The sequence below is a fragment of the Pongo abelii genome, chromosome 9 (assembly GCF_028885655.2).
Source record: "Pongo abelii isolate AG06213 chromosome 9, NHGRI_mPonAbe1-v2.0_pri, whole genome shotgun sequence".
Lineage (NCBI taxonomy): Eukaryota > Metazoa > Chordata > Mammalia > Primates > Hominidae > Pongo > Pongo abelii.
Window position 1 is genome coordinate 61135794 of NC_071994.2, and position 24120 is coordinate 61159913.

Sequence of the window (24120 nt, forward strand, 5' to 3'; positions counted from 1 at the left end):
GTGAAGCATTTTTATTTTTGTGTTGCTAGTCTCTATGTGACTTGAACATAAAAAGTATACAACTATTGTCCCATGGAAAAACATCATTTTGAATGTTTCCAACTGGATCTGCAAATAAAGAATTTCTGCAATACTTTGAGAAATTTTGTCATGAGTCATGATCCAGGAAGTCATAAAGATGTAACCCATTATGGGCTGCCTAGCAGAGCTAGAAATTTCACCTAAGAAGAGCAGCAACCTCACCTCTCTTGCAAACCTTCACCTTTCACACTACTAACACTGAAACCTACTATAGTTGGTGCAAGTCTAAAAAGAACCCTCACTATTATAAACCTAATATATTTCTTCTCTTCCTATAGCTGTGCTATTGAGTATCTTCTTGAGTCAGAGGCAGAAACAAGAAATCAGTGCCACTGTTTGATACTATAACCAAATTTCTGTAAAAGAAAGAAACTGAGTCTTAAACTTTCTACTTTCTATTTTTTGATGTGGTCAATACCCTGGATTTAGAAATATGTATTCTGTTTCATGAGTTCTGACAGTATGTTTTGTCTTTTTTTTTTCTGAATATGCTACTAAACAGAAGGGTCATGTCTCCCACCCACAAATTAACCCAAGGCTAAAGGGCCTAAGTGACCGTTTTGGCAGGAATTTGGACACCTTTGAACATGGTGGTGGCCACTCTTACAACCACAAACAGATTGAGGTATGAATGCTTCCATTGGTGCTTCATTGGGTTGGGGACTGGATTGTTCAGTCATACTCTAGGCTTTTTTTTTTTTTTTTAAGTGGCAAACACTCAACCTAAACACTAAACTTAATCTTTCGCTTTCCTCTCATTCCTAAGGAGGCTCTTCTTTTGCCCCTTTTCTTTCAGAGAAAAAAGCAAATCCCAAAGCAATGCCCCTGAATTAAGGTTGTTCTTTGCCATATATATTCACACAAAAGCTTTACATTATAAGTGTCTTCAAAACCATGTTTCTTCCCTCACTCTTTTATATTTTCTTATGTATAGTGTTGTATAGTATTTTTTTAAAAAATACTTAAACATTAAAAAATTATTTGACCGTAGAATAACCCTGTAAATTTGATCAAATATAATTCTGCTTGTATAGATAAAACAGCTGAGGTTTGGAGAGGTTAAGTTATTTAACCAAGGCTATAAAATATTCATTGAGTCAAGGTTATTGCCCAGGATTTCTAATTCTACGTACTCAGTTTTCTCAGAATGAAGTAGGGGTGGGTGCCTGGGCCTGGATGATTGCTTTTTCCCAGACAAACTTCTGTAGTATCCTTTTCATATTTCACCTTCCAGTAGAGTCCTTTGTTGTTTTGTTGGGATATTCTTACCACTGAGAGAAGATGGCTTGTGAAAACCAAGACCTTTTCTTCTATAGGAACCCAGTCCTCCTCTCTCCAATTTCATGCTTAATTCCTTTTCTGCATCACCGGGGTCCCTCACTGGGACTTTCATATTGGAGAATTTCCAGCTATCTGTTGAATTTTTAAAAAAGTGGATACAGTTTACCTCAAACTGAAACACACTTTAATTCTCTGGGTTAGATATAATAGCAGATTTTATATTCCAACCTAGGATGGGAAACTCAACCCAAAAATGAAAATAATTGCATCTAGCAAGATGTACATTTAGCTTCTGATGGCTCTGCTGGTCTGTATAACTCAAACACTATGTAGTCAGTGAAAGGTCCCTTTGACATTACCTTTTCTGCTGCTTGTGAATCTACCTTTTTGGAAAATGATAGAGAATGATCACTCCTAAGAAGAAGGAAGAGACAAGACCAAAGACCCCCTTGGAAGTAGCCTAAGGTAGAATTCCAGAGCTTGTTAACTGCCACCCTCTTTTCTTTTGCTTTGTCATAAGATGTAGACAGGGGGTTTCCACTCAGACATGATTAGACACATACTGTCAGAGTATCTCCTGTCTTCTATACAGACAGAAGAAATTTCTAAGGCTTTCTTTTGGCTGTAGAGTGAGTACCACATTTCTGGGCATTCTGAAAATCTATGCCTAGGAGAGCTAGAAAGAGATGACTGGACATTAGGAACAAGTTTATATGTGTGATGACAATTAGCAAGCTTATCTACTCAGGACAGTCAGCTTGAGAGCTTTTAAATGCCTGGAAGAATGAGAAATTAGGTAGCCTTGGCTCAAACTCAAGACTTCCTCTCATGCTGGACTTTTCTGTTTCCTCTCCTGGTGGACTTTTCTTTCTTTCCTGTTGGACTTTCCTGTTGGATTTTTCTTTTGGATTTTCTGTTGAAGTGTTGTGTTCTATCCCATCAATCTTCCCTTAGCCAGGTTTATACCCAGTCTCTTCTTTTGCCTAATTTTTCACTTAGATCGGCTTCTCTCCCACCCCCCACTCCCAACCCCCACACCATCACCGATCCCTGATGTGTCAAATCTGGCTTCTGTTGGGTTTCTGGAAACCATGATGTCATGCGTATGAGTGTCAGAGCTCTGTGGTGCCGTAGTGATGCTGATCTAGAAGCACAATGTATGTCACGTGTCTGTCACTTTAATTAGGCTAAACAGGGAAACCATTAATGCAAGAGCCTTCATAGCTTTGCAGTTTAAATCTGGATGCAGATTAAATCTTTGATAGTTTCCTCAGTTTTTATTTACTCTTGCTCTGTTCTATTGCCTCCTATTTTTGCACCTTTTTCCTGCATGTCAAGAAACCTTTGATCTGTTTGCTCATGTGGACACTGGTTAGAAAAGATCAACCTTGTTTAAAAGGCAGGTTTCCCAAACTTTCCTAGTATGAGTGTGGCATATTTATTGGGACATCTGTGAATAGCATAGTAGACACCCATATCTAAGGTGCTAGATAGTAACATTTTAAATCTTGAGCAAGGGTAGAGGGATATTTTAATAATATCTTGGTTTATTGTTATTCAAATCTGCTTTCTTTTCTAGCTAGGGTCTTCTCCCTTCCTTTGATAAGCTAAAATGTCACAGTTGTGTCAAGAAACATGATCATGATAAACTATTGCTACTTAGAAAGCATTACAACGATATTAACTGGTTTTATTTCTAAACAGAGATTCTTAGGAGGGAAAGCTTATAACACATATACTCCCCCACCCCACTGCGTGTATTACTCAGAACTGGTGTTCTCTACTTCATGTTACAGTTAATTTGTCCTTCAAAGGTTGTCATTTCTAAAATTAATGAGCCTGGGTAAATCTTAACAACATTTGGTATATATTAAGTATACCCTGAAATTTTATCAAGTAGAGAAAAGTTATTTAAAATTGAAAGACTCTCCTTATATTAGCATATGCCATTACTTTCTTTCTTTAAAATAAAGAAGATTCCATAAAGACCATTTTTTAAAATACTACTGTGCTGATCTAAGGCATGGTTTTCTCTGCCTCAGGGGCACAATATTAGGAGAAAGAAGGCCAAAGAGTGCTATTTTTAGTTGAACAGTTCAGCAGATGCAGGCATGAATACTCATATGTCTGAAGGTTGAGGGGTTTGAACCGTTAATTTTGATAATGTATTTAACCCTGGGAACAATCAGAAACTGTAACTCTAAGGTTACAGTGCTTTTGACCTTTAGAGAACAGAGGGCACTTGCTACAGTAAACAATATATTATACTGTTGCTTATTCCAGTTCTCTCACCCGTATAAATTTCAGGACCAGTTGCCATTTGCTTTCTTCAGCTATGTTAGCATTGGTCCTTAAGTAAGTCAAAAAGAATGTTAAGGAAATGGAACCAGTATAATGAGGCAGTCATGTAAATTTAGCCTTTAAATAGTGATGATGTTAGATTGTTTCTGAAGAAATATTGTCGTGGGAACTAAGCTCTGGATGACTTTTTTTTTTAATGAAAAAGGGGCTTCCGTGTATTTATTCATTTTATGTAGTTACTCTCAATATGATAGGCCCTTAATTTTGTTTTGTTTTGTTTTGTTTTGTTTTTAATGGGAAGTAGTGTTGCCTCATAGTTGTAGCTTATATTAAACAAAATCTGGTACCATATGCAAAGTGATCCACCTGCCTCATGCCTTCTTATTAAATGATGCATGCTTCTCTTTAGCAAATACAGCAGTTAGATATCACACAGCTTAAGAATTTCTAATTAAAATATCTCCATGTGTCAGCATATTGGTAATGTATTATTTTAATCCATTTGTTTATGAAACAGTGACATATGTTTAGATTGTGAAATATATGAGCCTTAAAAATCACTTTATTGAAGAAAATTAATTCCTACTATACTGTCTCAGTAATGTATTCACTCACCCAGTCAGTCACTGGCGGCACTGCCAGTCTTAATGTTGGGTAGACATTAAGACTTACCAGTTACATCCACATGACAGTCTTGGAAAGAAGCATATCAGTTCTTTTTCTTAGCATCAAATAATAGGGTTATTCTTTTCTTACTATTTTTTCTTACTTATTAATTCAAACCTGTCCCCCCCAAAACATTTTTGTTGCCTTTTTAAAAAAATACAATGAAGGATGGGGCTGAGTATATGTGTAAGGGATTCTGAAAGACCAATCAAAATTAAAGCAAGCTAGTTACCTTTTCAAAGTTAGACATAGTAATTTGTTTGTCAGCAGGAAGATGTTTGGGTCAGCCCTGAGATAAAGCGACTGTCAGCAGTTATTCCTCCAAGACAAGTAATTTCACTCAATGTATTACTGACAGATTGCTCACTTCTCTGAATCACCAGAAAAAACAAACTTAATATTGTTACAGGCAGAGTTTCTGTCTTCATTAGCTTCAGAGAATGATTTTTGTCTAGCATTCAAAGTTCACCAAGCTTTAGTTGGAACATAATTCAACAGACTAGTTCTTATAATGACAGTATGGATAGTAGCCTAAATGAAAGAATTGTATAAGAAAATTAAAAATGTCAATATAAATACAATTTTCACTGTTATTTGATGGGTCTTATGTGTAGTTTAGGGGAGATTTGAGGAAAGGAATATAGTTAGAATCTTAAAACACTAAGAAAACCTATCAACCATAAGTTATTCTTAAATGAAACTACTGAAGTCTTGCCAAGTTTGCAAAGATGGAGGAGAACAATTGAAGTTTTTGCAAAAGTGAATACAAGCACATATTTTATTTAAATGATATTGTCAATTTTTGTGCTACAAATGGAAAGTAAAGAAGTGCCCATCAGCATTGAGAATGCTGTATTTCTATTTCAGTTGCAGCCTGAGTCTTTATGATGTTGTGTTTAGAAGCTCTGCACTGTCTGTTGTACCCTGTCTTCTTATTTGCAATTGTAAAGATGCCTCAGTGCTGTGGAGGAATGAGAGGGTGATGGAGTTAGCTTTGCTAGGCAGTCTTGGAAAGTTGCGATTTCTAATAGAGAAGTGGGTTGAATAAATAGTCGATTACGGTGACCTATTACTGGATACCCAATGGAGAAAGAGGAATGAACTGATTCAAAGCTTGTTTTGAGGATGCCAACCATGGGGCTCTGCTTTGAAGAGAATGCATGCTTTTCTCTTAATCAGCCTTCATTCACCCTTCTGACTCTTTTCTTGATTTTTAAGAGTGTGGTGGAATTTGGGAGGACCATTACAGCTAGGCTTAGATGAGCTGTAGGCTAATGGAATTAACTCCATTTATGGAATTAGAACTTTGGATTAGAGTTTCCACTATAACTTTCTTGCTCTGTTGTCTTGCACTGTTACAAAATACCTCCATTTGCAGTTTTTTTCATTGTAAAACGAGCATAATATACATTCTCAGGGTTCTTATAAATGATAAATGCAATAATAAAGCATGTATTAGATTTCCACAAATGTCCCCTGAACCATCATCAGAATAGGTAAAACTTTTCAGTAACCTCAGTAAGCAGTCAATTCTACTCTATATTTATTGTCTAAAGTACTTCTGATGGGTGGGTCTAACCTACTGGAGTGTAAGTTAATTAATTCAGGGAATTTTTTGTCTCTTTTGTTTACTGTGGAATCCTTAGCATTGCCTGGCACAGTATTTGGCAAAATGGACGAATTAATGCATTTCATCTTTGGTGGACATCTGGGACCCAAGCTCCTTTGAAAACATTTTTTTTTTCCGGAAAATATTTGATTGAGTGCTCTGTCTATAAGAGACACTCTTTTGTGTCAACAACTTTTCTAGATAGGCTTCTTAAGAAAAAGTGCAGGTATCAAGTGAATCCTAATGGAGGCTAAAGAAATGTAGGTAGATTAGGGAAGGATGCCAAATATAAAGGCAATTCCTAATGCTTAGAAATCTAGCTTGCCATTGTAGTCAGTGAAGCAGAAGTTTATACCCACCCTCAAATTAAAACATTGGATAAACTGGATTTTCTTTTGGAAATTTGCTTTTTATTTGGTTTTAAAGTAATACCTAAAAGTTCAGAGAGTTGGCTCTTCTCACATAAGCTCTGTTAATCACTGTGTTTAAGTTATTTGATTGGTGGGATAGTCAGCTATACTCAAAACCAATGTAGTCCTCTATCTCTCCTGATACAAGATTTTTGTCAACAGTCATTTAGCTCTAGCCCTACTAATTAATTCACTCATAGGCAGCTTCCAGTGTGTGAACGCATGTAATTACATTTACATAGATTTCTTATAAGATGTGATGATTTCTAAAATAATGACAGGTATTTTTATTCCTGTTTTACCAAACTGAAGTTTTAAAATATTTTTGGTTGATATTATGTATCATATATCTGCATGTATGTATATGTTGTAATGAGCCACGTTGGAATTCTGAGAGATGATGTGATTAAGGATACATTAGAAAGTTTGAAAGCAAAACATTCTAGCATTTTAGAAAATGCTTCACTTCTGTTTCCAACCATGGGATAAGTCAGGATATTCAACATTTAGGAACTTTATATCAGAAAAATATATGATAAAATATTTGACCTACCAGGTAACAGAATAGGCAGAACAGGAGAAAGACATTTTTTATGATATTTTAATTAAAAGAGATTGAGAAGCTACAGTTGGATAGTTTCCCCTCACTTCTGACCACTAGAGCTGGCACATAGTTATTACTGCTCTGCCAGTTCCTCTTTTCTGTTTTATTTGTAGAAGAGTTCATATGCTACAGGTAAACTCGGGGAAAATTTATAGTGATTTAAACTCAATGTACTGATTTGAAAACATCTTGCTTTATTTTAGCTGTTCTAGATTATAAAGATTAGGATAATAACTGGATTCTCTTCTGTATCTTCCCAAGCTTAAATGGCATTAATAAAGGATTCTTTTCTCAATTATATGTAAATAAACAAGCACTAAATATGTATCAGGTGCTATGTGGGTACTATGTGGATTTAAAAAAATCATTATATATGTTCCTATCTTTCATTCTTCTCTTATAATTAGTGACAGCAGTAGAGTCATCTTGAGTCAAATTGAGAGGAACTAATTTAATGCTTTCCCCCCAGTTTTCTAAACATGAATTATTTGATACTAATATTCATTCAACGCATATTTAACCAAGTATTTGCATTTCCATTTAATGGACTAGGAAATGGAACCAAGTTAGAGCCAAATAAATTTCCTAAGGCTCTCTCTTCATATTCATTTGGAGAAGCAAAGATTTAAACTAGAATTCTTAATTTCCAATAAACTGCATTGAGTTCATTTCTCACTGTGTGTTTCTCTTATAGCACCAGCTACTATACCTGTAACCAACAGGCTACAGGTTGATGTTACAATGTCTATATTAACCTAGACCATAATCCTTGATGCCTTGTCAGCAATTCCCCTAGAGCTACTGACCTTGAATGATATGAACTAAAACAAAAGTAAATAAGTGACAGATATGTATGAAAAATTTATTGCTTCAAATATATCCATGTATTTGACTATCTCAAACTATACAAAGTGCAAGCATACAGTGCTCATTTGAAGCCAGTTTGAAATAGAGCTGCTGTCACCCTACAAATTCCCTATCAAGTTTTCCCTCTAATTTATCTACTCATTTAAATTAAAGAAAGAATGAAGTATTACATCCTTTTAAAATTCTTCTTACTTGAAATCACATGTGGTAGCTTTGAATGTAACTGTTGGAATAACTTAACACTTATTGTATCATTAGAGTTGTGTCAAAATCTACATTTAAAGAGAGTTTATAAAGGATCATGCTCAGGAAATTTGAAAAAGGCAGCATACTACATGATTGCAACTATGTGACATTCTGGAAAGGGCGCAACTATGGAGGCAGTAAAAATATCAGTGGGTGCCAGGGGTTTAGGGTGAGGAGAGGGGTGAAAAAGCAGAGCACAGAGGATTTTTAGTGAAATATTATGTAGTGAAAATATTCTGTATGAGAGTATAATGGTAGATACACGTCATTATACATTTGTCCAAACACATAAAATGTACAACGCCAAGAGTGAACCCTAATGTAAACTCTGGACTTTAGGTGATTATGATGTGTCAATGTAGGCTCATCAATTGTAACAAATATACCACTCAGGTGGGGGCTGTTTATAATGGGGGAGACTGTACATGTATGGGAGCATGGAGTATATGGGAAATTGCTTTACTTTCCTCTTAATTTTGCTGCAAACCTAAAACTACCCTAAAAAAAAGTATTTAAGAAAGTTTGCAAGCAAATTGACACAATAAATTTAATTCAATTACTCAGTAAAAAAATTTTTTAGCGCCTATTATATGCCAGGTTCTGTACTAGACAGCAGTCTTCAGCTGAGGGCAACTTTCCCCACCCCCCACCCTGCCCCACAAAGGTGTGGTTGACAATGTCTAGAGGGTGAGGATGCTGCTGAACACCCTGCAAAGCACAGAACAGCCACCCACAGCAAAGAATTATCCAGTCTAAAATTCCAATAGTGCCAAGATTGAGAACACCTATTTTACATACTGGGGACATACCAATGAATAAAACAAAGTCCCTGCCCTCTGAGAATTTTACCTTCTAGTGGGAGAAGAGAAAATAAGGAAAAGAATATATAATAAAGAAATGAGACTGCAAATCTTACTCATCTTAACAGAAATATGCTCACCTATCCCATCTGCCTCAATCTGGATGGGACAATTTTTTAAAATTAAGACCTATTAGACTGTTTATCCTCAGTTTTTTTTTTCCTCACTTTGATATTTAAAACTAAAACTTTTATTCTAGCCAGTCACTTCTGGCTAGAACAGTCACAACTCTCTTCAGTAATATTAAGCGTATCATGTACTCAGGCTGTCAATAAGGGAATATTATTTTTTACTTTAATAGTATTTAAGTCTGCCTTTCACAGTGAAGTAAATATGAAATTTGGTGAGAACCTGGGAACTGTTCATTAGGTTTTATAGGATGCTAGTTACTGAAATCTCATAGGATGAATGAAATCATTCTTAGCTATAATTGATGTGTAAATTGGATATTACAAAGGAGACTGAATTTCTTTCTAAAACAAAATTTTTAAAAGAAACATGAGTAGTATTAATATTATATGTGTACACATATATACATACATATATGTATACATGTATAAACACATACCTATTTTATAGCCTTTTACAGTTTAAAAAACAATTTATATTTAGCCTTTGTGTAAATGTTTTAATATTATTCCCATATTTTGGAAGAAGGAAGTGAAGCTCAGAAGAGTTAAGTGACTTAGACAAGATTACTATTCTAGTAAACAAAATAGGACTGTAATAGATGGTTTAAGTGCATTTTAAATTTTACCTCTTGGTCAGGATTCTTGGCATTAAGCTCTGTTGACTGGTATATAGGAATAGAAGCTTTCTTGTATAATTTATTCTTCTCTAGTTATAATATTCAAGTGAATTACAGGCAACTTAATTAAATTATAAAAGAGAAAAATTTCAAAGTCAGTATGACATTCTCAGAATCCCAAAGAGTTCACGTATTTTTCAGATTTCCAGTTAACATCCAGAATAAACGTCAAACCTAAGAGAATTTAATGAGCAGTAGAACTACTGTGATAAAAACTGTCTTATCTTATTCTGTGGCTTTCCTTTAGGAAAATGTTTAGTATATTTTTGCTGAATGCCAAAACCCTGTTCTTTTGAGAGTTTCTGGGCCTGTCTTATAGTTTCAAAGTTTTGGTGAGTCTCCTGGAGTAGCTGGGGAGCTCTATCCTTGCCCATCCCTAGTCTGGGATGCACTCTGAGCATGTTCAGCAGGTTGCATGCCAGCAGATGAAGCAGATGTTTGACCATACTGGGATGGAGCGCCTGCTGCATTAGGAGCTGGGTATTCCTCTTGACATCTGGATGTTGCTGGGTCACAATGCCTGCCTCAGGCCAGGAGGCTGCGGGAACTGTGGGGCAGAGAGCGCAGAGTCTTTGCTGCTCTTTAAGTGATTAGTGCACTGAAGCAGCAATAATGTTGAATTATCGCCTGGCTGCTTTCTTCTCAGGAATCCTGGGACAATAGGAGAGTCAAGAAGGAGCATTTACATTAAAGTCGTGTTCAGAGAGACAAGACTAATTATAGAGTATTAAAGAGCTTTATTTTAAATGATTTAATTTACGAATAGCTCTGGGCAGTGCATGGAACTTTTTAGAACCATAAACCTGTAGCTTAAAGAGACTTTTCTAATTTAAAATGGCTAGTATAGAAACATATTGTTTCAGCAATTATTCAGTTTTAGAGTTTGTTCAAGTTGTGCCATAGAAGATTTAGCATCTAGTTAAAAAAGAAAAAATACTAAAACTTGAAGTTGTGGGGAAAGTGTCTCTAACTTGAGGAGAAGGAAGACCTTTAAGTAAGAGACTGACGGAATTATGTACTGGCTTTTACTGTTTCCGTTTATCACACTGAAAACTGGTTCGCGTTTGCTACCCAGAACTGAGACCATCTGTTACACCAATTTTCTTTATGATATGTGTTATTTAAGCACAATGGATGTGGAAATGGGTAGTTTAAAATGTGTTTTGCGATGAACAGTTGTCACATTATGTTGCTTTGCCTCTTATAATTTTTCATTAGTGAGACCTCTGTGCTAAAAGAAGTCTTCTTATAAACAGATTGTGGCCATTTATGTTCACAGTAATGTATTGGAGGAGAACGCTACGTTGCTCTCACTTAACCTCTCGTATTCTAAGGGGGTTATATTTAATTAACGCTGGTGAGAGGCTGACCTGAGAGACTATGGGAAGTGATTGAGCTGCATTTTGTAAGCTCTGCTCTGGTCAGCTTGGAGAGAAATTTTCTAAAAAAATTAGAAAGTACTGTCTTTTGAAATTCCCTCCATCTAAGCTGTATTTCAATGGGCCATTTAATGCTTAAATGGACAAAGGTATTACTCCATTGAATTGTATTAAACTCCTTCTCAGAGGCTCAGTTTAAAAACTCTATAGGAAAGGTAGTTTAGCTTCTTAATAGTTTATCACTTGGTCTGCTTTAAAAAAAGCATTTTTTTTTTTTTTTTTTTTAAAGAAAAGGAGAAACACTTACTGTCACTAATGGAATGGAGCATGTGCCCCAACCAGTCCTCACCATACGGGGATTGCCCTCCAGAGTTGAGGAGCTCCTTAGCTCACAAAGAAAAAAGATATCCTCTCTCAGTGTTGCTGTTCACCTGCTCAGAACATCCTCTTCATGGCCAAAGAGGGGTTTGTTCCAGGGTCCAAGAGGCAGTACATTCATAATGTGTAGTTATGTCATTGGCTCAGACATAACACAATAGAGAAGGCAAGAGAGTGAGATCCTGAGACCAAGAGACAGAAGCTTTGTTGAAATAGTAGAAGACTAAATGTGACTAATTTGGGTGGAAATGCTTCACTTCTCCATTCATTTATCAATAGTTTTGATAAAGAGGCATTTCTTATACGCAGAATGATATAGTCATCTATCATTCACCTATATCCAACCAAACCCTCCTGATTTTAGATCTACCTCTGCCTCCATTTCCTGATTATGAAACTCTATTGCCAAATACAGACATACCCCACTATGAAACAGGAAGATGACTATATATCATCAGATGATTATTTGTAGCCATTTATTGAAACAACATGCTATCCTTGGTTTACCAGCTGGCTTGCTCTCTTACATGTTCTCTGTCTATACAATGGTGAATGGGTTAGAGGTTCCAGGAAAGTGGTGCTTTTTGGTTCCATAAGAATTCTGCAGTTAAAAAAGCTAAGTGACCATGAGTTAATTTCCTGTGAACCTCAGTCTCTTCATCTGTGAACTGGGGATAATGACACCCCCTCAATAGGGTTGGGGTTAGGATTAAATGAGATAATATAAGCAAATTGCCTAGTACAATGTCTGCTGCATGGTAGATGCTCAATAAATATGTTTGTCCATATGCTTCTGCTTGTATCTCTCTTATTCATTCATTAATTTGAAAAATATTTATTGAACATGTACTATGTACCTTAGGTACTCTTTTAAGCAATGAAGCTAAGCAATTACTGCCCTCTTATAGTAATAGTCTGAGGAAGAAATAAATTAAATGAGTAATACTTTAAAGTGATAAGAACAGTTAGTATAGGGCTAATCATTTGAGATGTGTGTGTGTATATAACATGTGTGTATGTACATATATATACTGATTTATTGATTGCCCAAGGTGATTATGTATAGGCAGTTTGAAACCCTTTTGTCCTAATTTCTATGCCTGATGACTGTTCCTGATTTCAAAAAGCATGAGGCCCAGTACAGTGCTCTTTAGCAAGAAGTGACAGCCACTCCACGATTAGGGTACTTTAACATAGATTTCCCACTAATCATGAAACAAATGTCACGTTATTGAAAATAAAGCCTTCACAAATAGGCAATGAGATTGTACAATTCCATAGACTTCCAGAGCTAGAAAGGCCTTCAGAGGCTTTGAGGGTCAAGTCCCAACTCTACCACTGGTTCCATGTGCTTGGACAAATTAATCTTCCTGGTACCTAGATTTTATCAAATGGGATTAGGAAAAATACCCCCATAGGGAAGTTGTGAGGAATACATAAGAAAATGTATGTGAAAAGTGCTTTATACACTGTCAAGTGCTATATAAATCTTATAATTTTATAGTTGAAGAAACTGAGGTCTAGAGAGATAGATTAACTTGACCAAAGCCACACAGCTAGTCTGTGGCCTGGTTTTGGTGTATAGAATTGTTAGCCAGCAGTGTAAATAACTAAATTTGATTGCTTCTTGTACATAAATTTAACTAAATTCAACTGAATTGGCCAAGAGGACAGTATATCTCATGCTCCCGCCTATTCCAAGTGGGGGTCAATGAGCGATCAGTATTAGTAGAGATATATTTTTTTCACAATCGAATATACCAACCTAATTAAAATTATTCATTAACAAAAAAAAAGTAGGCATTAAAAGTGTAAGACCCTGTTACAGTGCTGGAATATAAGCTTATGCTAACACGATGAAAAGAGTAATTATTTAATTAGTTCACTCATAGATTGATTCCTCAAATGTTTATTAAGTGCCTACTCTGTAGTATGCGCTCTTTTCTATTTTGGGCACACTAAGATCAAGAAAATTTGACTCTTGCCCCTGAAGGACCCACAATCTAGTAAGCAATGTGATAGTTGTTAAAATAGATGTGTTCCCTGAGTGAAATGCTATGGAAGGAGGAAGTGCTTAGCTCCGCCTGGGGAAGTACTGGCCATCTTCATGGATAAGGTGATGTTAAAATTGAATCTTAAAAGGAGGTATAAGTTCTCCAGGTTTATGGGGAAGGATGAAGAATGGCAAAGATGCAGAGAAGAGAAAAAGCACTCCAGACAAAGAGAATAGCTACCCATAGGTGTAGAAGCAATAGACAGCACGGCACATTTAGAAACAACAAACAGTTGGCACAGCCTGAGTGTACAGGAGCAATCATAGGTGAAATTGGAAAGGTATGCAAGGGGTCAGATCACAGAGTGCCTTTTACACTGCACAAGGGAATTTGGAATGCATGTGGTAGACATGATTTTATTCACACCATAAATGGTAAAGTAGTATAAGGTATAGTGAACAACTTTATGGTGTAATATTCCTCTGTTAATTTGATCTCTAGTTTACATTTCCCATTACACTAGATTTAATAGTTAAGGCACTGTGTTTGGTAAGAGTGATAGTCCCTTTAGTACAATGGTACCCTGTGGCAAATGAGACTGTACATATAGTGTAATGATACATGCTGAATAAACAAAACTGTTTAAGACTGAAGCAAAGCCAACGTCCAACCATTTCCTGGGGATTTGGGGAAATCCTGTAATCTGCAGTTTATACTAAGCCCAATCATATTTAGCACATTGCTTCTCAGTGAATGGGCCTTGATACTGTATTTCAACCAAATGACAAAGCAAGAAGTAAGAAATCTGTAAAGAAAAGCTATGGTTCTTCTAATTGTTAATGCCTTGCAAGTATGCCCCTTTCTGGAATAATAAGATGTTCCTTGGCAGAGGTCAGGATCTCTGCCGCTGACTTATTTAACAGATCCTCTTAACATCTGTCCTGCAGACTGTTCACTTTATTAGCAGACAAGAGACCCAACAGACTTAGCCTGCTGTGTCCCTTTTTCACATTCACACAGCTGTGGATTAACTCAGACTTTCCAGAAGAGGACCAACCAGAAGGGATAGTAATGTTATTGGCTGATTCTAAAAAGATGGGAAAAAAGAGCAGAAACAAATGTTGCCCTAGTACAATTCAGTGTTTTTAGGGTGACAATTACCAGTCTGTTTTAAAAAGGAATGAAAGAAGCTATTCCTCTAAAAAAGGAAACTCTATTCATATCTGTGTGGGAACCTAATCAGGCTCTTGTTTCCAGTGACGATGACTCCACAGTCTCACCAGGTCTGTGACAAGAATGCTCCTTTTGTATGCTGATAATGTGGAAACGATAAAATTTCCTTTAAGAGACATATGTGTTTACATCATGCGATGTGTTATTTGACAAAATGCTTTGTTCTCCTCATATTTTCCATGCAGAGTTTCATGCTGGGTTGTTGGGCTGGAAATCTTTGATTAACTAGAATTAGTTTCTGAAATAAAATAGACACTTTTGTCTTATGATTCATCTTGCTGAGCTGTAAATTATAGTAAAACACATAAGAAGTGACAGAAAGAAGTGCTGATTTGAACCTCTGACCCACGACAGGCACAAAAACATAAGATTATTCCTTCAAAGAGCTGCATAGCGACATAAATATTCCATGGTCCACTTGGAATTATGCCCTCTTAACCAACTAAAGCTGTGATTTTACATCATGTAATGAGAGTTTTCTAGGGGTGTTATGGCAGGCATAGAGGAGATATTAAGATTTAGAAAAATCTCCCCTAAATTAGTACTGTGAACGCTTAAAGATTTTTTCCTTAATTTTTTTTGTGTCATCTTTAAATTGACAATAAAAAGAATAAAAGAAAGTTCTTGTTCCCTACATGAAGAGCCAAGGGTGATTTCTCCTTTTCCAGAGAAGTGGTACATTTTATAAATCTTAAGATTCTCTCAACACCACACTGGCCCTGAGTGTGAACATCTTAGCTCTGTGAAATACAGTCTAGGGGTACGAGTCCAAAAGAATGGGTTGAAAGGGGAGACATTACTAAATACCGAACAGAAACTCCATTAGCCCAAACGCTTCCTTGTTGCAGGGACTGGTGTGAATTATGCTAGATTTTTAAAAAATTATTATTATTTTTTTTAGAGATGGGATCTTGCTTTCTCGCCCAGGCTGGAGTGCCGTGGTACAATCATAGCTCACTGCAGCCTTGAACTCCTGAGCACAAGTGATATTCCCACCTTAGCCTCCGGAGTAGCTGAGATTACAGGCTTGAGTCACCATGCCTGAATAATTTTTAAAAAAATGTCTTAGAGACAGGGTCTCCCTATGTTGCACTGTGCCTGGCTATTTTTAAACTTTTAGTTAACAAAGGACCTCTTTCTGGGGCTTCACTGTGAGTAAAGCCTACCTAACTGTTCCTCTGTCAAAATTAATTGTTCCCAGTGATGGTGTTTTAGTAGTAAGTTGTAAATGCTTCCGTTATACCATTTATTATATTATGTTTTTCTCCCTGTCTTCTTCCCATCCGTGCTGTGAGACAGCATATCTTTGATGTCCTGAAAGACAGCATATCTTCTTCATCTTTGCATCAGTAATATATTTTTGCTAAATTAAATAAAAATGCCAATAAGTATTTTTCTGAATAAGATCTTTAGAGTGATTTCTGTTAAAGAAGATGTACCTGTAAGAATAACAAGAGCCTGTAAGTATTAAGTCTTCATAATGTGCCTGTGTTTTAAGCACATTCTGAATGTTAATTCATTTACTCCATACAACAATCTTTCGGAGTATGTTCTATTGTTATCCCCGTTTTCACAGATGTGGAAATGTAAGGCCCAGAGATTAAATAACTGCCCAAGATCACACAGCTAGTTAACAGTGGTTTACTATACTATTCTGTCTCTCATAGCAACTTATAAGACCTCATTTTTTCTAAATTTCTTTTTCAGTCTTTTATATTAACTGTTACCTGCTTTATCTGCTATAGGAATTTTTCAAGGCAGATTATTGTGCTGTATAGCAGTATCATATCTAATGACAATAAAGCACACTATATGCTTATTATATACTATTTGAATGATTTTTACTATGGTTGATATATACAAGGTATCATTTCTTTTGCTAATTAGAGAGTAGGCCATGGGTATTACTGTAGGATACAGATGGCATATTTACATGCTGTAAAATGTGCTGAAGTTTTCCAATTGGCAGTACTAATAATTTGCAGTTTAAAAAGTGGTGGTTAGTAAAGTTGCCTTGAAATGGGGTAAAACATTTTTTTTTAATTTAAAAAATACAGAAGAAAATGTAAGAAGAAAGTAAGAAGAGGATATTTTATATTTCTTGTCTAGTCTACCTGATCACTTATAAGTAAATTCAAAATACTTCCTTATGTCTCAATATTTATAACAAATACATATTTTACTTTAGTATTAACATGAAATTTATGTTTAATAGATCTATATGTTATTATTTTTGTTCATTAGCATGATTTTTGTTTGCAATCTTCCAAAGTCTGCTGAGAAATTAAATACCTACTTTAGTTTAAAAACAGTAAAAACATTTTGATAGTTAAGCATGTTCATTTCCAACTAGTAATATTTTTTCTGTCCAATAATTAAGTGAAAAAATAGCATTTGAATAATCTTATACTTTCCTTTTGTGCAATTTTGTTTTCTCAAGTATATATATTTCACAATTTAAATAAAGACCTTTTTCTTGTCATTACACAGTTACCCATGCTTGCCTTTATTCTGTGTTCTTTTGGAAGCTTCATTATGGATGAAAATCGAAGGGCATAGAAGCTGGGCAGTGTAGATTATTTTTCAAGCAACAGCATCTGGTTCCTTGGCAGTCATTGTGGGCCAAGGCAAGGCAGCCCTGGCATATCTCCAGATTCTTATGTGGGTATTGCTGAGGGATTTCCAGGTCTGCCATGTTGTTTTAATGGTGTTTCCTAGAAACTCAGAAACTCAGAATGGAACACAAAGTCGGTTTCATGGTATATAAGACCTACGTGATCTGCCCCCATTGCTATCTTTCTGACAACTGACATATTACCTCTTGCCCAGCTCAGCTACACTGGTCTCTTGATTATTCCTCAAACATTCCAAGCACAAGTACACCCTTGCCATAGGACTTTCAACTATACTTTGCCTCTGCTTGGATGCTATCCTCATATAATGACATGGCTTACTCTCTCACTTAGCTCAGGTCTTTATTCAAATGTCCCCTTCTCTGAGTTTTCTTGACCTCTCTGAAAGCCTCCCACCCCACCCCATACTCATATACCTGATCACTTTATATTTCATAGCACATATCACCACCAGAGTTACATATCTATATGCTTATCTGTCTTGTTCTCCCTTCCTCCTCCCACAAAGTCACTGCCCACGTCTGCTTTTCCAAAACCAAAATGATACCTGGCCCATAGTAGCAACTCAATAAATAATATTTGATTGAATGACTAAATTAATCTTTTGTTTTCTAAGAAATTACACATTCAAATATTGGTAAATTGACATATATTCGCTTACTAAAAATACATGATTGGACTCAGCACATGTACTAAAATATATGTACACATTGAGAACTTCCTTATGACTCTTAGTTTGTGGGAAATAATGCTTAGATTTCAAATCTAATTTCTGGACTCATTGATGAGTTTTTATATCTTATTAGAAGAGTCAAGATGTACTTATTTAAGGTTTACCTGATGAGCCAAAGCTTTGTGACAAGAGATAAAGGAACATTACAAATATAAGCTGTACCACTTGGAGCAAATTCAGAGAACTGAATCTCTTCAGCATGGTCTGCCCAGCTCTTGGAAACAAAAGGAAAACACATCTATCCCCATAATGCTGATTTTCAACTGCCCTAATTATCACCCTATTGAATTTCTTACTTCAAGAACTAAATTACAAATTGTTTCAATAACTAACTTTTATTTCTGTAAATAAGGCATTGTATGTTAACATATTTTATTTAGCACCCTGAAAGAAAAAATACTTGGAAAAAGCAGAGAGAGAGAGATTATTTCATCTCCAACTTTTTTTTGTCAAGTTTGTTATATAGATAAATTGCATGTCACAAGGGTTTGTTGTACAAATTATTTCATCACCCAGGTAATAAGTATAGTACCTGATAGGTATTTTTTAAATCCTCTTCCTCCTCTTACTCTCTACCTTCAAGTAGGCCCCAGTGTCTGTTGTTCCCTTCTTTATGGCCATGTGTTCTCGAAGTTTAGCTCCTACTTATAAGTGAGAATATGTGGTATTTGATTTTCTGTTCCTGCATTAGTTTGCTTAGGATAATGACTGCCAGCTCCATCCATGTTGCTGCAGAGAACATGATCTGTTTCTTTTTCATGGCTGCATAGTGTTTCATGGTGTCTATGTACCACATTTTCTTTATCAAGTCTACTACGACGGGCATTTAGGTTGATTCCATGACTTTGCTATTGTGAGTAGTGCTGCAATGAACATACACGTGTGTGTCTTGAAGGTGGAATGATTTATATTCATTTGGGTTTATGCCCCATAATGAGATTGCTGGGTCAAATGGTACTTTTGTTTTAAGTTCTTTGAGAAATCACCACACTGATTTCCACAATGGCTGAACTAACTTGCATTCCTACAAGCAGTATATAACCACACCAGTATCTGTTATTTTTTGGCTTTTTAATAATAGTCATTCTGACTGGTGGGAGATGGCATCTTATTGTGGTTTTGATTTGCACTTTTCTAATGCATTTCTCTAGTGATATTCATATGGTTTGGATTTGTTTCCCCACCCAAATCTCATGTTGAATTGTAATCCTCAGTGTTGGAAGAGGGACCTGGTCAGAGGTGATTTGATCATAGTGGTGTGTTTCCCTCTTGCTGTTCTCATAACAGTGAGTGAGTTCTCATGAGATCTGGTTGTTCAAAAACGTGTAGTACCTCCCCCTTCTCTCTCTTCCTCTTGTTCCAGACATGTAAGATGTGCCTGCTTCCCTTTCACCTTCCATCATGATTGTAAGTTTCCTACGGCCTCCCAGCCATGCTTCCTGTACAGCCTGCAGAACCATGAGCCAATTAAAACTTTTTTTTCATAGATTACTCAGTCTCAGGTATTTCTTTATAGCAGTGGGAGAACGGACTAATACAGATGTTAAGCACTTTTGTTACATGCTTATTGGCTGTGAGTCTGTCTTCTTTAGAAAAGTGTCTATTAATGTAATTTGCCCACTCCTTACTGGGGTTCTTTGTTTTTTGCTTATTGATTTAAGTTCCTTATAGATTCTGCATATTAGACCTTTTTCAGATGTATAGTATGCAAATATTTCCCCCATTCTATAGGTTGCCTATTTATTCTGTTGATAATTTCTTTAGCTTTGCCGAAGGTCTTTAATTAGATCTCATTTGTCATTTTTTGTTTTTGTTGCAATTGCTTTGGTATCTTCGTCATTAAATCTTTGCCAGGAACTATGTCCAGAATGGTATTTGCTAGGTTATCTTCCACGATTTTTATAGTTTTAGGTTTTAAACTTAAGTCTTTAATCCATCTTGAATTGATTTTAGTATATGGTGTAAGGAAGGGGTCCAGCTTCAGTATTCTGCATATGGATAGTGATATGGTTTGGCTGTGTCCCCACCTAAATCTCATCTTGAATTGTAGCCCCCATAATCCCCATGTGTCATGGGAGGGACCCAGTGAGAGGTAATTGAATCATGGGGAAAGGTTCTTCCTGTGCTGTTCTCACAGGAAGTGAATAAGTCTCATGAGATCTGATGGTTTTATAAAGGTCAGTTCCCCTCCACACACACTTTTGTTTTTGTTTTGTTCTTTTTTTTGAATTTCTTTATTATTATTATTATATACTTTAAGTTCTAGGGCACATGTGTACAACATGCAGGTTTGTTACATAGGTATACATGTGCCATGTTGGTTAGCTGCACGCATCAACTCACCATTTACATTAGGTATTTCTCCTAACGCTATCCCTCCCCCAGCCCCCCACCCCCCAACAGGCCCTGGTGTGTGATGTTCCCCTCACTGTGTCCATGTGTTCTCATTGTTCAGCTCCCACTTATAAGTGAGAACATGTGGTGTTTGGTTTTCTGTCCTTGTGATATTTTGCTGAGAATGATGGTTTCCAGCTTCGTCCATGTCCCTGCAAAGAACATGAACTCATCCTTTTTTATGGCTGCATAGTATTCCATGGTGTATATGTATCACATTTTCTTTACCCAGTCTATTATTGATGCACATTGGGTTGGTTCCAAGTCTTTGCTATTGTGAACAGTGCCACAATAAACATTCATGCGCACACTCTTTTGCCTGCTGCTATGTAAGACGTGCCTTTGCTCCTCCTTTGCTGTCCACCATGATTGTGAGTTCTCCAAAGCCATGTGGAACTGTGAGTCTTATTTAACCTCTTTTTCTTTATAAATTGCCCAGTCTTGGGTATTTCTTCACAGCAGTATGAAAATAGACTAATACAGATAGCCAGTTATTCTAGCACCGTTCATTGAATAGGGAGTCCTTTCCCCATTGCTTGTTTTTGTCCACTTTTTCAAAGCTCAGATGGTGGTAGGTGTGTGACTTTTTTTCTGGGCTCTATATTCTGTTCCATTGGTCTATGTGTCTGTTTTTTTTTTTTGTTTGTTTGTTTGTTTGTTTTTTTACTAGCACCATGCTGTTTTGGTTACTGTAGCCTTGTAGTATAGTTTGTAGTCAGGTAATGTGATGCCTCCACCTTTATATTTTGCTTAGGATTGCCTTGGCTATTCAAGCTCTTTTTTGGTTCTATATGAATTTTAAATAGATGTTTCTATATCTATGAAGAATGTCATTGATAGTTTGATAGGAATTGCATTGTATCTGTTTAATTGCTTTTGGCAGTATGACCATTTTAACAATATTGAGTCATCCTATCCATGAGCAAGGAATGTTTTTCCATTCATTTTCCATTAGTATCATCTGTAATTTCTTTGGGCAGTGTTTTGTAATTTTCATTATAGAAATCTTCCCCCTCCCTGGTTAGTTGTATTCCTAGGTATTTAATTCATTTTGTGGCTATTGTGCATGTGATTAAGTTTTTGATTTGGCTCTCAGTTGGGACATTGTTGGTATATAGAAATAGTTTCAGTAGAAATGGCACCACCTCTTCTTTATACATCTGGTAGACTTCAGCTGTGAATCCATCTGTAAATCCTGGGATTTTTCTGGTTGGTAGGCTTTTTATTACTGATTCAATTTTGGAATTTGTTATTGGTGTATTCAGGGATTTGATTTCTTCCTGGTTCAATTTTTGGCAGTTGTATGTTTTTAGGAATTTATCTGTTTTTTCTAAGTTTTCTAGTTTGTTTGTGTAGAGATGTTCATAGTAGTCACTGAGAGTTTTCTCTATTTTGTGTCATCAGTGGTAGTGTCCCCTTTGTAATTTCTAATTGTGTTTATTTGTTCTGTTTTCTTTATTAATCTAGCTAGTGGTCTATTAATCTTATTTATTCTTTCAAATAACAAACTACCAGGTTTGTTGATTTTTTGTATGTTTTTTTGCGTCTCAATTTCCTTCAGTTCAGCTCTGATTTTGGTTATTTCTTGTCTTCCGCTAGTTTTGGGCTTGGTTTGCTTTGGTTTCTCTAGTTCCTCTAGAATATTGAGTTTTGATATTGGGTTGTTAATTTGAGATCTGTCTAACTTTTTGATGTGGGCATTTAGCACTATAAACTTTGCTCTTAACAGTGCTTTAGGTGTATCCCAGAGATTCTGGTATATTGTATCTTTGGTCTCATTAGTTTCAAGGAATTTCTTGATTTCTGCCTTAATTTCATTGTTTACTCAAAAGTCATCCGGGAGCATGTTGTTTAATTTCCATGTAATTGTACAATTTTGAGTGATTTTCCTAGCAATGATTTCTATTTTTCTCATGCTGTGGTCCAAGAGTATGTTTGGTATGATTTTGTTATGTTTTTAACTTGTTGAGGATTATTTATGGCTGATTGTGTGGCCAATTTTAGCATATCTGCCATGTACAGATGAGAAGAATGTATATTCTGTTTTTTTGTGGGGTGGAGGGTTCTGTAGCTATCTGTTAGGCCCATTTGGTCAAATGTTGAGTTTATGTCCAAATACATTTGTTAGATTTCTGGCTCGATGATCTGTCTAATACTGTCAGTGGGGTGTTGAAATCTATGTTTGTATGATTCTCTAACTCTCTTCATAGGTCTCTAATAACTTGCTTTATGAATCTGAGTTTTCCTGTGTTGGGTGCATATGTATTTAGGATAGTTAGGTCTTCTTATTGAATAGAACCCTTTACCATTATGTAATGCCTTCCTTTGTCTTTTTAAATTGTTGTTTGTTTAAAGTATGTTTTTTTTCTGAAATTAGCATAGCAATCCCTGCTTTTTTCTGTTTTCTGTTTGCCTTGTAGATTTTTCTCCATCCCTTTACCTTTAGCCTATGGGTGTCACTGAATGTGAGATGAATTTCTGTAGACAGCTCATAGTTACGTCTTGCTTTCTTTATCCAATGTGCCACTTCATGCCTTTTAATTGGGCATTTAGCCCATTTGCATTCAAAGTTAATATTGATATGTGCAGATTTGATCCCGTCATCATATTGTTAGCTGGTTATAATTCAGACTTGATTGTGTGGTTGCTTTATACTGTCACTAGTCTGCGTACTTAAGTGTGTTTTTGTGGTGGGTGGTAATGGTCTTTCCTTTCCATATTTAGCACTCCCTTAAGGGCCTCTTGTAAGGCAGGTCTGCTGGTAATAAATTCCCTTAGTACTTGCTTGTCTGGAAAGGGTCTGATTTCTCCTTTACTTAAAATAAAGCTTAGTTTGTCTGAATATGAAATTCATGGTTGGGATTTCTTTTAAGAATGCTGAATATAGGCCCCCTATCTCTTATGGCTTGTAGGGTTTCTGCTGAAAAGTTTGCTATTAGCCTGATGGGGTTCCCTTTGAGGTTACCTGCTCCTTCTCTCTAGCTGCCTTTAACATTTTTTCTTTCATTCTGCCCTTGGAGAATCTGATGACTGTATGTCTTAGGGACAGTCATCTTGTATAGTATCTCACAGAGGTTCTCTGCATTTCCTGGATTTGAATTTTGGACAAGCTAGTGAGGTTGGGAAAATTTTCATGAATGATATCTTCAAACATGTTTTCCAAGTTGCTTGCCTTCTATTCCTCTCTTTCAAGGACATCAAAGGTCATGGATTTAGTCTCTTTACATAATCCCATATTTCTTGGAGGTTTCATTCATTCTTCTTTATTATTTATTTTCTTGTTTTCATCTGACTGAGTTATTTTAGAGAAGCAGTCTTGAAGCTCTGAGTTTCTTTCCTCAACTTGGTTGCTTCTGGTTAATACTTGCAATTGTATTATGAAATTCTTGAAGTGAGTTTTTTAGCTCTCTCAGTTCAGTTTGGTTCTTTCTTAAAATGGCTGTTTGTCTCTTATCTCTTGTATCATTTTATTATATTCCTTAGATTCCTTGGATTGGGTTTTGACTTTCTCCTGAATGTTGATGATCTTCATTCCTATCCATATAGAAGTCAGAAATGAATTCTGTTTTTGACATTTCAGCCATTTCACCTGGTTAAGAACCATTGCTCGGGTACTAGTGTGGTCATTTGAAGGTAAGAATGC

At 36.1% G+C, this 24120-nt stretch overlaps 1 protein-coding gene across 33 annotated transcripts in view; it reads left to right on the top strand.

The window, feature by feature from the left end:
- The window catches only part of SOX6 (SRY-box transcription factor 6), a 757470-nt gene that overhangs the window by 628119 nt on the left and 105231 nt on the right, over positions 1 to 24120 (top strand). For 20 of the 33 annotated variants that reach the window (XM_054523662.2, XM_054523669.2, XM_054523670.2 and 17 more), the window contains one exon: positions 584 to 706. In XM_054523662.2, the coding sequence (XP_054379637.1) occupies positions 584 to 706 (123 nt within the window). 33 annotated transcript variants of the gene reach the window in all.